The 13,932-nt window shown below is 43.7% G+C and overlaps 2 protein-coding genes across 2 annotated transcripts; one reads left to right on the top strand and one right to left on the bottom strand.

Moving 5' to 3' along the window:
- Positions 1 to 2,569: 2,569 nt before the first annotated feature.
- LOC307229633 (lipopolysaccharide-induced tumor necrosis factor-alpha factor homolog) lies at positions 2,570 to 4,658 on the bottom strand. Its single transcript, XM_079999660.1, has 6 exons — positions 4,603 to 4,658; positions 3,717 to 3,868; positions 3,447 to 3,497; positions 3,237 to 3,281; positions 2,986 to 3,133; positions 2,570 to 2,859 (listed from the first exon to the last, which is right to left on the bottom strand). The coding sequence occupies exons 2-6, from the start codon at positions 3,820 to 3,822 to the stop codon at positions 2,754 to 2,756; spliced, it is 456 nt and encodes a 151-aa protein (XP_079855786.1). The 5' UTR covers positions 3,823 to 3,868; positions 4,603 to 4,658; the 3' UTR covers positions 2,570 to 2,753.
- Positions 4,659 to 8,788: 4,130 nt separating this feature from the next.
- tekt4 (tektin 4) lies at positions 8,789 to 12,355 on the top strand (the record flags this gene model as incomplete). Its single annotated transcript, XM_079999408.1, has 7 exons — positions 8,789 to 9,316; positions 9,672 to 9,742; positions 9,875 to 10,018; positions 10,143 to 10,229; positions 10,948 to 11,083; positions 11,797 to 11,951; positions 12,142 to 12,355. The coding sequence occupies 7 exons, from the start codon at positions 8,789 to 8,791 to the stop codon at positions 12,353 to 12,355; spliced, it is 1,335 nt and encodes a 444-aa protein (XP_079855534.1).
- Between the last annotated feature and the right edge of the window lie 1,577 nt (positions 12,356 to 13,932).

Below are 13,932 nucleotides of genomic sequence, written 5' to 3'. Positions count from 1 at the left end.
ACCCTGGAAGCCCTGACTCAGGCCACGCTCTCTCTCTTTAGGCCGGGGTAATCTCTTCCCGCCGCCTCTGACGTTCTGTGTTCGCGTCCCTACATGAGGCGGATGTGCATGCATAGACACCCCCACGCTCCCATTTTCATTTTAAGTCACATTGTTTTCTCCATGCTCAGAGTATATAAAGCCTTGATAAGTATCACTCGTTGTGGTCATTGAGTCAATATAGAGCAATGTCAAATGCTTAACTTGCCAGAAAGGTCAACACAAAACATCGCTTTTTTTTAACTAAAGCCTGGTTTCAACACACACGCACGCACACACACACGCACCCACACACACACACACACACACACACACACACACACACACACACACACACACACACACACAGATGACGTAGATAAGCAGTTTCATTGTAGTTTCATCCTTTCCGAGGGCACTGGGAAGGACGCACTAGGGTCACACCTGGTGCTGTACATAAACCCTTCTAGCGTCCAGACCGACCGTATTTTCGCTGGAGGGGATTGTTAGAATACAACTTTGCTGCTCAGCAAGATGGGTTACATTTTAATTGCAATTCTGCTGATGATGTCGCAACAATTCGATGGAACGCAATCGGTTTGGGAGTCCTTATTTTCACCTGCAGGTGTCTCGGGGTAAGAGGTTGGACTGCATATTTGTACAGTGTGGAGAGGACAAAGGACTGGTTGACTGCCCAGCAAAGGACTGGTTGCTGCCTCATGACATTAGCTCTAATCTTGATAATCTAATCTAGGTTGCCATGGTCACAGTCCATCAACACATGGTTAAGTATCGGCCATCCAGTAATCCGTCTTTGTTCCACCTTCACATTTTAGCGTTTGAGGCCATACTGTTGGCTCCATCTGATGCCTTCCGGGAGAACTACAGGAATTACGTATTTACAAATATAGAACATGCTGGATTTCTAAATGTAGTCCATATATTTATAAAAAGCTATTCATAACCTTTTCTGAATGTGACAGAGACAGATAAGCGACCGGACTACATTCTTGTGCACGGGTGCCACCTGAAGTGGCAGGTTAAGGGGGGAGCCACGCCCAAACTGACATGACGTAAAGTCCTTGAGACATACCGTCTTGTTTTCGAGGAGATGCCAACGTGTATCAAAACACTACATACAGCAAAGGAGTGACAGAATCCCAAAAAAAACTAAAACTACAACTGCAAACAAACAAAAACAAACCACATACATGAATTAATGAAAACACTGAAAACGATACAACCACAAGGTGGCAAGTAAGTAAAGCCAACAATAGACCAAGAGTGAGTATGAGTGGATCAAAATGAAATGGATCTAATATCATTAGGAAAATTATTCCAATCAAGGTACAAGATACCGTTGTGAATAGGGAGTATCATTGAAATACATTTTAGTATAAGTTGAAGCCAGTCAACGTATCTTCCCACAATTAGGGACATTTAAATGAGTGAGAAAAGGACATCCAGGGACAAATATGCGGGGTCTGCTATATGCTGTGTAAAGCGGAACAAGGTCTGACTTTGATGCGTTTTGATAAGGCAGGCGCAATAATCAAGAAGCTGAAATACAAGTTCAGAGGCAAGTTTACGAACACTACATTGGAATGAAGCCATTGATCGTTTGCAGTTTTGTCATTTAGCAGCTCGTAAAGTCTACCCCGCTCTAGCAAGTTGACTTTTTCTGCCGTGGAGTACTTCCTATTCCCAGATGATATAGAACAACAATTAACAAAGGGTAAATTTGTAGCTTTTAGACTACAAATTTAGATCACACCTATTGCATTCACAATAGTAAATCCCTGCTCAAAGGAACATTTGTATTCAAAGGTGTAGTGAACATTAGAAGATTCTTTATTCATCACACACTCCAACACTTGTTCACTGCTTTCGACCCATCCCAGCGTGTCCTTCCCTTCGGCGGGCACCGTACAGCGATGCACCACTTTCAAAAATCGCTGGTCAAACGACAATGTTTGTTTTTTTTTGCATATTTTTGGTGGGGGCCCTTGCCGATGTTATATGGAGAAAACCCCATGTGAGCACGAGGAGAACATGCAAACTCCACACAGAAAGGCCCGGATTCACGGTGCCAACAGTGCTCCGGGCGGGAAGGAAGCCCAGGACCTCCTTGCGGCGAGGCAGCAGCGCAAGCACCAGTTTTGGAGGGTTTCAATGGAATGGAAGTACACTCAGATATTCCTCTTTTAGTTTCACCCTTAGTACACCAGGGAAAATTGCTCAATGATTTCATCTTTGCTCTTTATATTTAGCAAACAGTCAACAATAAGGGTGCCAGAAAGAGTGGAAAAAGTGCTCTTTGAGCAGCAAGCTATTTGGAAACTAACCCACACTCTGACACACACACCCAGAGTATTAACATCAACCACAAACAAATCCTCAGATAACTTTATTCTATGTACACATAAGGCTTGGTGGAAGAAATACTGTCTGGCCACTCATTAAAAATATTTATTACATCACATTTGGATAAAACAGTTCAGTGTTTTCATTTCCTTGGAAATGAACGTTCAAAAGGCAAAGGTCACATTTATGTAGCATAGAATTACAGGTTTTAAAAAGAATGATCCGTATCTATCAGTAGCCATAACACACAATACATTTTATATGGTAGTTTGATACAAAAGAGAGATTGTCGGCACGGTTTATGGACGTCTCATAAAACAGTGATATGTTGTCACCAGTCATGTTCGAGGGGAACAACTTTATAGTCTTCCTCACAGAGGTTTGTGAATATAGATAATGTTGTTGCAGTTGGAACAGTGATGCTCCACATCCTTGCAGGAGTCAATGCAGAATGGTATAAAACAGCACAGCCAGCACCTGTAGGGCACCAATGAACCAATAAAGAAAGCGTGCTCATTATGTGGAGTACATCTGGCTCTCTTATTATTGTTTCTCTTTTTTTTTGCATGTACTGTATGTGTCTAAATGATTTGCAGCACTCACAAGAAGAAGCAGAGCACGCCGCAAATGAGCCAGGTGAGCAGCCCGCTTTTGTGCGTGATCCGGGTGACGCTGCAGGTGTGGCAGTGGGGGCACGTCATCCGGCACGGGACGTTGTAGGAGCGCCCCTCCGCCACCACCACTTGGGTCACTGCGGGACACCCACTCTGACTTAACGCCCGCAAACCCATCGAAACTCAAAAACTCACCAACTCAAAGGAATCGTTATCATTGCGCCGGGGGGAGATTGTTACCGGTCTGTGTGTTGGGAGGTTGTAGAACGACATTGGCCTGCGGACCTAAGAGGGGAAATGAAGAAGACACACTCTGAAGAAATGATCCATCCAAGAAATGATCCAGCGGTTTTTACAGCTGCTTAAAAGTGAAAAGCCAGTCACTTCACAAAGTATTTCCTAACGATGATAGTAAAATGGTGGTTAAAACAGTTATTAACAGTCTCATACCAGGTTGTGGATACTGGGGCTGGGCAGAGCCGTACTGGAAGTACTGTGGACCTGAGGAGAAGATGCACGACAACGTCTGAAGACACTTGACGAAAAGGGGAAACTGCTTGAGTACAAATTCTTTTAAAATAGTGACACTAAACCGACGCCTATAACTGTTAACCGTTGCTGTTTACAGCCTCTGAGCTACTGTAAAATAGCCCAAAAGAAATAGAATAGAGGGTATAGAATAGAGGGAATAGAGCAGGGATGGCATTTTCCCGGTCCCACCTGCCTGGTAGCCAGCTTGTTGAGGGGGGTACATGGCTGCAGCAGGGCCCAAAGGTAACCCGGGGTACGGGGGAGCTGGGACGTCTTCAGGAGGGGATTTGGACATTGTTTCTCAAACCAGTCGAAATCCAAGGACTTTAGGATATGGCAGGCTGAGGACAGACAAGACAGACGGACATGAAGACAAGAGAAAGCGGATGGATGGGTTCACGGAGAGAGCGCATTCCACCCCTCGCGGAGCGGCTGGATGGCGCCATGAAGGGAAGTTCAGAATCAAAACAATGAAGCTCAAGTTTGAGTCGAAAGCACACACGCGCGCGCGCACGCACACACACACACACACACAAACAGACACCTAGACACATATATATACACACACACACACACACACACACACACACACACACACACACACACACACACACACACACACACACACACACACACACACACACACACACAGACACACACACGCACACACACACGCACACACACGCACACACATGCACACACACACACACGAAACGCGATAACCAGAAAATACAATGTTATTTGGTGGTTATCAGATATCAAATATACAGTCTATACAGTATATACATATATCACAAAAATGTTGTTTTAACCTCTGATGATGGTTGTTGATAGTTTTTCTTTTCATAAAAAGAGGTCAGGCATATTTTCTTTATGCGTTTGATGCGTTTTGCTGATAAATACAAATAATATATCCCAAAAACATTCCGGTCGGTAAGAAATTCTGTAAAGTAATTCATTTAGAGGCCAACCAAAAAAACAATAAAGATGATATATCTGTCCCCACTACCACCTGGCCCGTGTGAGGTTTATTTTTTTTCTCCTTCAAGAACAGATGAAAAGCCAGAGACCTTACCGGAGCAGAGCAGGGTGCAGGTGTGCAGGCTGTGTTGTCCCAGAATCACTGTGACTGTGAAAGGTGTGGTTGACCAAACAGGCACTCCGAGTTCCAGGGGAACAAACAGGCGTGGTCACTGGTGACGCCAAACCTACAACATACATTCCGAGTACAATTTTTATTGACAAACTGAAGCGGAATAAGGAAAATGCATCGGACAAATGTAAGAGGAAACGTTTTAAGGTAATCATTGTCTTGACGCACAGCTGGCATCTCTCTTCTGATAACATTAAACTCATCGAAATGTTGTTTTTTCTCAATGCAACATGGCTTTTGTCGAATAAAACTGGGTCAATGGAAATGACGTGTGAGGAAGTTGACATATCGGTGACCAATATATCATTGATATAAATAAATTGCCTCATCAATCTCATCTGTTTAGTGTTGGCAAAAAGTGTGAATAACATGGTTAAGTGTCACGCTTTCAATCAATAATAAATAATAATTCTTTAGGCCCACCAATGAATTCCTGCCTACACTACTGCTTTAAAGGAACAGTTTAAGTTAGTTAGACTGACAATGTTTTTATTATATATAGAGAATAGAAAAGATGGAATACATGTATATTTTCTTACATTAAGACAGTTGTTCGTCCAAAATAAACACATCTCAGAGAGCACACAGCATTCTTTTGAATGACACGTTTGGTATTTTTTCAACCCAGGCTTTATTAAAATGTTGATTGCCATTATCTCTTACTGTTCATGGCAGAACGCTTTGTTGATGAAACATTACCGCGCTGTTGCAGCTTCACCCTGTGCTTAAAAATGCAAACTTTTAAGGCTTAAAAAAACGTGTTGAATCTCCTTTTCAAAATTGGGAAACTCACATGACAGTTACACAGTCTTTATATAGTCGCAAACCATGCATTTGACCAGGTTTTTCAGGGTTTTATCGACTTATTTTACACTTACGCAGTCAGCTCTTTTGGTTACTCTATATCCACTCTCACGTAAAGAGTGGAGACTAGAAACAGGAAGTTGTGCCACTTCATCCTTCATGAGCGAAGGGTTCAGAAATGCCTTGGATGTACTATGGCAATTGCAAAAATAGTTCTGAGTAAAATGTGATATTGTTATGTGGAACATTCTCATGAAACCGTGAAAATACCATGGCAGTAATGACTTTAAAGATACAACTAATGTTATTTAGTAATACAGCAAAATATCAAAAGAGAGAGAATCATGTCTTCCACCTTGCACAAAGAGTAATTTTAACAAAGGAATGACATATTTTTGTATTTTTTGCATTTTCTGCTGAAACTCTCATTACCACAACTGCTCCGTCTCAAATGAAACTATTCAGAAAAAAGATACATGGATGTTCTCCGAGATGTTTTTAAATGACAGAAAAATGATCAGCTGAATATTCATGTATAATAATAATGAAAACAAAGGACACACACGCGCGCGCACGCATGCACACACTGACCACACACACACACACACACACACACACACACACGCAATTTCAGATAAAGTTTGATTTTGAATGAAGCGACACGGCTGCTAGTGCCAGGTAAGCAGATCTCTGTATTTCTCAAGGTAAAAGTTAAACATTCTTTTGTCAGACCGTGTACATGACAGTATTGATTATCATTACCGATTCAGGTAGTTTTCCACATTTAGAAAAACGTTAAGATTTTAAAATTTCCATTATGTCACTTAGTAAAAATATGCTTAGTCTACGTGCCCTCTCTTGTGGGTAGAAAAACATTCCACAGTTCATCGACGCAGTTCATTGATATTCAACCTGCCCCAGAAGCTGCTGATCCAGTTCTACACTGCAATCATCCGGTCCATCCGGACTGCATCGGACCGTCAGGACTGTAAAGAAAAATCACCTTTGCCGACCTGCCCCACCATTCAGGACCCCTACCTGTCCAGAGTCAGGGAGCGCGCGGGAAACGTCGCCGCAGGCCCCATCGTGTTTTGGATACGACCCGTTCCGACCCCTCCCTTTCTGGCCGGCGCCACAGAACACGGCACACCGAAACAAGCGGACGCAGGAAGAGCTTCTTCCCACGGGCCGTCACTCTGATGAACACTTAGACCAAGCACACAACGTCAGAGACAATCCCTGTGCAATGAACCCGTAAGCATGTACATGCATTCTAAATTGTATATTTGGGAGGCTAAACAGCTTTCAATATATGTCATTGTGAATGTAAACCTAAACACGGTGTAAATACTGTACATTGTATACATGCATGTTTTGTCATATCCACCTACCTCATGTATATAAAGTAACCTGTTTATTATTCCATATTTATTCCAGCACCTCTGCACCATTGCATATTGCCTTCCTGCTACAACTTCATTGCTGTTGTTTTTATACGTATCTATATATATATATATATATATATATAATTTTTATTATTATTATATATAAGTATACATTTCGAGGAGGCGTCCCATGGAAAGGGGGCTTCTGATGGCCTGATGGATAAAAATCTGGCGGATAGACTTGTGTCCTCTGGTACCAGCGTACCAGACGCCAACACTCTCTTTGAGCAGCTGAAGCTCAATTCATCAGAACAAGTGGCAAATGAGCACCGCCCTACCTGAAGGCAGTACCTGGAACGATGGGCGAGTCAGTTGAAAAACACCATATTCAAAAGAAATGTCAACGGGCTGAAGTAACTATACCTGGAAAAAAGAGTGAAATGTACCTTCATACTTGGGTTCCTGGAGGAAATATCCTGCAAACTGTAAACAAGACATTGTTCAAAACTGAAGTAAATTGAGTATTGAAATGTAGTCGATCGCTGTTCATGCTGCGAATGTATAATGGATGTTACCAAAAAAGAGAGAAACTTGCATACGTACCTGGGTTCCTGGAGGAAATATCATACAAACTCGAAAGGAGGATGTGGTTTAAGATCGAATGATATTGGACATCTTTTGGCTTTCAGTATGTTTACTAATACCAAATAATGGATGATGTGTAGGTCTGAGTTTAGTGTCTGAATTGAATTTCAGCTAAAATAACTGCTCTTTTCTGCTTAACCTGACATCGGCAAAACCAGGCCTTACCCTGGGATTTTGCCTGTGGATGCGAATTGTTTGGAAGTTTAGAAACAAATGTACATGAGACACAACCAAACAACATTAGGGGGAAAAAATAGTTCCTGCTCCCAAATGAACTGGACTACTTCCATGAATTAGAAGTCTATATGGTGTGCACAGTATGGTATGTGCATTTGTATCTGTTTTATAGTTCAGCTGTGCACAGATTCTACACATCTGTTCTTGTTAGGAAGGTTGTTCACAATGAATGTACCCCCACCTGACTAGTATTGACAAACCAGAATGTTGTATTTGCCCGAGGTGGTTGGTAAGTTTTCGGTGCCCTCGTAAAATGGTTGACGTGTTTTAGTCATATGTTCTAATGCTGCCCTGTTTAGCCCTGTTCTAATGTTTTTCTACGTGTTGTTTTTATGTGTTCTCTGTTTTTAGCCTCTGTACATTGTGTACTTTTGAAGCTCTGCAAAAAGGAAATTTATTGAACTTGAATCCATGATTGTGCCAATATTAATGGCACAATCATGGATTCAAGTTCAATAAATTTCCTTTTTCTTTTTTTCCAATTTAATATAGCCATTAAATGATAATATTATTATAATTTAACCGCTATATTAAATAATAGAATGTTTTTAACCATACAACCATCTTAGTATACTTATTATCATTACCAAAATCATCAACCTCATTTACGAAACCTATGTATTATTACCGCAACAGTTCATTTCATGGAAAAATGGAAAAATTGTAGTTTGCGTTTAATGCATGTTCCGAATCGATATATTATGCCTTTTCAGGTTTGCCACATACATTTTTCAAATGTGTCACTTTTCAATGAAATATTAAAAATATTAGATTGCAGATTGCGGTCATGGGAGATATCAGTCAAAATCAAATAAGAATGTTATTTAGTTATATTATGTCATGTGTTATAAATTAAATGTGAAAGTGTATTTGCTTTGTTTATGTATATGGTGTTTTTGAATAGCCAACCTGACCTTTAACTATGGAGAGTGTCGTCTAACTGTTACCTAGCAACACCTTCCAAACACAGCAGCCCCATGGACACATAGAAGGACTGTTTGGCTCTTTTGAAGCTGTAACTAACATTCTGACTCAAAATGACTTCAGATGTTTTGGTTTCCAGACCCCAGTTTCACAGCGGCGGTACAGAGGAGCGAACCGAGAGGGATCCGGCCGCAGATCGGGAGGTTTTACTGCGGTGTGCCACCGGGGAGTCTACGGTGGGGTTCCGCTGCTCCAAGTACAACCCTGCTCAATGGCACTCCAACAACTACTCCACCCTGCAACGGGCCGTGAGGGACCGCGACGAGGCCCAGAAGGTCCACGGTCTTTCCAAAAGCTTGTCCACCGACACCGAGGCCGAAACCCTGCACAGACAGTCGGAGGGGACCCGCTGCTTGGGAGAGAGGCTGCAGGAGACCCACTCCTGGAGGTCCGAGCTGCAGCTCCACATACAGAGGGTTTTGGCTGAGACGGAGCTGCTGCTGGCCCAGAAGAACCGGCTGGAGAAAGCCCTGGACGCCACCGAGATCCCGTACGCCATCGCCACCGACAACCTCACCTGCAGGGAGAGGAGACTGGGGCCCGACCTGGTCCAAGACACTGTGGAGGAGGAGCTCACTAAGGTCTCCCTATGTCCCTAGCAATATAGAAAGGGTTAAATTAGTCAAAATAACAATCATGTTTTAATGACAATTCATCATGAACGTTTAGAATGTTAAATAGATTCTCAGAATTCTATGATTCATTAGAGTCAGAATTCCGACTTTTTTTCAACCGAATACTGATTTTCCCGACTCTTTTCCTCAGAAATCTGACTTTTTCCCCCACATAATACTGACTTCAGTATCAGAATTCTGACTGACAGTTATTCTCATAACTCAAATAATTCACATGGCAATACATTTTTTATGTGGCCCGAATCCTCTTCACTAGGCTTTAGGTCTACTTTACTAACACTGTGGGATTTTTATTTTCAAGGAGGTTGAACTGATCAGAAGCATCCAGGCCCTCCTGAAGAGAACCATCGAACAGGTCGTGTGTCAGATCAGGTGAGTAACACCCGACCAACACCCCATAAAATCTAACATGTCGCACTCCTTTAAAAAAAAAAAAAAAATCAATGTGGTCTTGCTGGTGCTGTCATTAATCGATTGGGTCTACATACTGTGTGTGTTTCTAAGGATTAATCGAGAGACCAAGCTGGCGTTAGAGTTGGACTGGTCTGACAAATGTCAGGCCTATGAATTCGACGACCAGTGTGGAAGATACAGCAACATGAGCAGGGACACGCAGATCATCCCCAGCTCAGCAACCATGCAGGATCAGTATGCGTGTTGTTTCAATTTCATTTTCAAAATGAATGTTCAAAACGATCGATTATTTGCAATAATAATAATAATAATAATCGGAATGATGCTGACATACTTTTTTTCCGCCGCTCCCTTCCAGGGTGTCTAATCGTACATCATGGATGATGTTTACCCAGGACAATCTGTCCAAGGCCTCATGCGAACAACACGCCACCAGGGATCTTAGGTCAGACCTGAGATATGACATATTATCTGATTTTTTTTTTTTTATTGGCAATATTCTCTGATAATGCCACCCACTCTGAGTATCAGAGTATGTGCTCAGTGCATCCTTATTTCCACGGAAAGGCTTGGCTATATCAAAAGACGAAGACGCCTCAAGCCGTGTGCCAGATATTTATGCAAAGCTTAGACTGTGTATCATCGCACAAAACTGGATAAAGAGTCATTTCAATAAAATCATGAATAATTCAGGCTGAGATCAACCCTCAGCCAATCAAGTAACAGCCAAAGCCTAAGCTTCTGGGCATCCCAAAGAGATATGCCTGCACACTTCTGCCACATAATTCAATCCAGGATCTATGTAAAACGATTATAAGTTAGGAAGAGAACTCAAACCTAAAAGGTTTTGTATTATTATTTGGAAAAGTAAGGCCAGGTGCAAAAAATGGGGAGTGACCGCAAGGGGGTGCCCCCTGCTTCCAACCTTCCTGCAGCAGGAGCAGATAATAAAAAGCCTGATATTATTGAATAACATCTTAGTGGACACACTTTGGCAATGTATTGTAAACTGTTTTTGAGAAATTGTGCCAAATACAAGGATATATATATATATATATAATATTTTGTGTCTATGTGAATGTGTGTGTGTGTGTGTGTGTGTGTGTGTGTGTGCGTGTGTGTGTGTGTGTGTGTGTGCGTGTGCGTGTGCGTGTGTGCGTCAGGTTGCTGGTGGACAGGGTGCTGCAGGACACAGCAGGGGACCTGAAGGCCCAGTGTGCTGCTGTGGACCAGGCCTTCAGCCACCGCTGCCTGGAGCTGAACGAGGCCAAGACCCAGCTTGAGCTGCACCTCACACAGGTGGATGGCGGGTGTGGGGGAGTGGGGGGCGGAGACGGAGGGATGAGAGGGCGACAACAGATATTCATCCACACTGACATTAGGTTTGTTTTTGTAGATTGTTCCAAACCCTGGAGCATTTCCTACCTTTTATTTTATAGCACATTTTGAAAGGTGAGAACAATGTCATTAAGATGAAGGCGCAGACCAAACAACAGCACAAAGACTACATTTGGATCTCAGTCGCTTACCATTCAAATGCACATTTCTTGTGGCCAGAATCAGAACACAACACGGACATTGATCATATTCGTTCTTCGTGCTCGGCTTCTTTTTTTTTAAGCGTGAATTCAAATTTGGCAAATTCACATGATTTGCTGCCTGAGAATGGCGGCTACTTCCCCTGTGTAAGAGCAGCTGGACAAGAGGAAGGTTCCTCGTCTTCTATTTCTTGCGCTTGTGTCTTCTTTGGTATTCATTTAGTTGGGAGACCGCTATTAAGCTGTTTTTTGTTGTCGGTGGCAGTGAAGATCATAGCGAAAAATCAACACGATTTACATCAAACAGTATGATAATGATATTCATGGATTTTTCACAAAACAAAACGGCGTCACTGGTGGTCCATGACATTTACTTTAAACCTTTGGTGCAAAACCTGTACCATCGAGATGCAACATGCAACAGTATCACTTGCACTCTACATGCTGTCTTCTTGCGTGTGTGCTGGTGCGCAGATCTTGGAGCAGGTCGGCGTCCAGGAGAGGAACATTGTGGCGCTGCAGCGCGCCATCCACGACAAGACGGCGCCGCTGAGGGTCGCTCACTCCAGACTGTTCCTGCGCTCTCTCAGGCCCAACGTGGAGCTCTGCAGAGACGACCCTCAGCTCAGGTGCAGAGGGGAAACCACAGATACGTGCACATACACACTATGGTCATAAGTGATAGTGTGTGTGTGTGTGTGTGTGTGTGTCGTTATCGCAATCCATCTGACGTTGTGATTGACCGGATGACATTTCAACGAACAGCCTTTTCAACTGAAACTCTGTCCACCTTCTTATCCTCTTTCCCCTTTCTTTCAGCCTGGTAGCAGAGGTGGGGCAGATCGAGGCCTCCCTGGTCTCCCTGAATCAGCGGCTCAGCGAGGCCCGCGGCTCCTTGTCCCGTCTGGAGGAGGCGCGCATGGCGCTGGAGAAGGACATTGCATGTAAAACGCACTCCCTGCTCATCGACAGGGACAAGTGCATGGCACGTCGCAGGCGCTACCCCACCGTCGTGGCCTTGACGGGCTACTGAAGGGGAAGGTTGCGTGTGTGTGTGTGTGTGTGTGTGTGTGTGTGTGTGTGTGTATGTGTGTGTATGTGTGTGTGTGTGTGTGTAGGGGTCTTCTTTGATGTGTCAGTGTGGTTAGGCATTGCGTTGACATTTGTGTTCTTCTTTTTCGCATTGTCCTGTGGTGAATAAGCAAATTCTCCTTTGATCGTAGTTCTTTATCCTGGCCACTTGGTGGAAGTAGAACATCCCAAAAAAAAAGACTCATCAGGGTTTTGGTCAGTGCTGTAACGCAGTAACTTCCCTTTATAAGTCGGGTGTACCCGTGCACTGCTATGTGGTCATTTTACCTGACCAGTACTATGCTGCTTAAACTGCTGCATATGATGTTTCCATTTAAATGAACTGCTACGTACAACCTCTGATGCTACCAAAGAGGATTTCAATGGTTTACAAACCTTCTCCACCCTAATATTTAGTCTCATGTCATTCTCACCGATCCACCTTATATTCAACCAAAAGCCATGGCTCGAGGCGACAAAGTGCTTTGTTTGCTTGGGAAATGACTAACCTGCAGTTTCTGATCACACCGGTTGAGGTTAAATCCTTGAATGGGAGAAGATTGGACGCACGGCATCAAGTATTCCCTGGATGTGAACGCGGGATAACAATGGAATGGATCATGTTTACGGAGATCATTTCAAAAAGAGCACGCCTGTCATATCTCCGTGTGGTTTTTCATTCAAGATGCTCAGTCCTGGCGAGTGACCAAAGGTTACTTTAATAAGGTACGCCGTTAAAGAGGGCGCGCATCTTCCCGTCGTGTGCTCTGAATTTGGCGGTTTGAATTAAAAACATAAACGCTATCTCGTCTGTGTCTGACTTTGAATGTCTGGATCGACTGTGAGATATTGTCCTTTTGTGCGCGATCCGTTTGCCCCATCGCTCCTTGACCTTTTCCCCTCCCCGCACCTCGCAGAGTTCAGAGCTCATCCCATTCCTTATCTTTTTCTCTTTGTCGCTCTTTGTGCACGTCAGCGTTTCTGCTTTCAAGAGCCGCTGTAAGTGCGTGTACAAATACCACTCTCCTCCGGCAGACTCTTCTTTCACGACATAAAAGGGCGATCTCATTTTTTCGAAACTTGGTAATGCCGCACGGAGAGTCAAGACAGAGCGTCTGAGAGCCGCCGGTGTCCACGCTCTCACGTCTAACAAAGCGTGTTACGAGCGCTCCTGAGGGGTTTGGGGCTTCTTCCCCGCACTTCCTCGTCCTCAATCAAGGCATCGGGTTTCGAGCATGCTCAGCGGCCTGTTGGGGGAGCCGACGAGCGGAACACAGATGTCACAGGTGGGATCCCAGATTGCTTTCATGTGAGAATAATACCCCGCGGCCTCGGGTACACATCCTGTATTGATTGGCTGCACTCAACGCAGCCACCCAAATCAATGCCGGCAACTTAATGTCAGTGTCAGCTGATTATTACCATTCCACGACCAGCTCTAAGGACGGAGCGGACGCATCTCGGAGCCTCGTGATCTGTCCGTGGCTCCTCCATGAGCTTCTTTTCTCTTTGTGGGCCTCTGCCTGTGTGGAGGACTTG

The sequence above is a fragment of the Zeus faber genome (genome assembly GCF_960531495.2).
Source record: "Zeus faber genome assembly, chromosome: 4".
NCBI lineage: Eukaryota > Metazoa > Chordata > Actinopteri > Zeiformes > Zeidae > Zeus > Zeus faber.
Note: the sequence above shows the minus strand (reverse complement) of the source record. Positions and strands in the feature narration are given on the sequence as shown.

Excerpts from the sequence above, each read along its gene's own strand:
- LOC307229633 (XM_079999660.1), bottom strand. The coding sequence starts at position 3,822 with ATGTCCAAATCCCCTCCTGAAGACGTCCCAGCTCCCCCGTACCCCGGG. Across the intron at positions 3,498-3,716 it reads ACAAGCTGGCTACCAGGCAG|GTCCACAGTACTTCCAGTAC; the intron begins GTGGGACCGGGA and ends TCTTCTCCTCAG. Across the intron at positions 3,134-3,236 it reads ACCTCCCAACACACAGACCG|TGACCCAAGTGGTGGTGGCG; the intron begins GTAACAATCTCC and ends GGTGTCCCGCAG.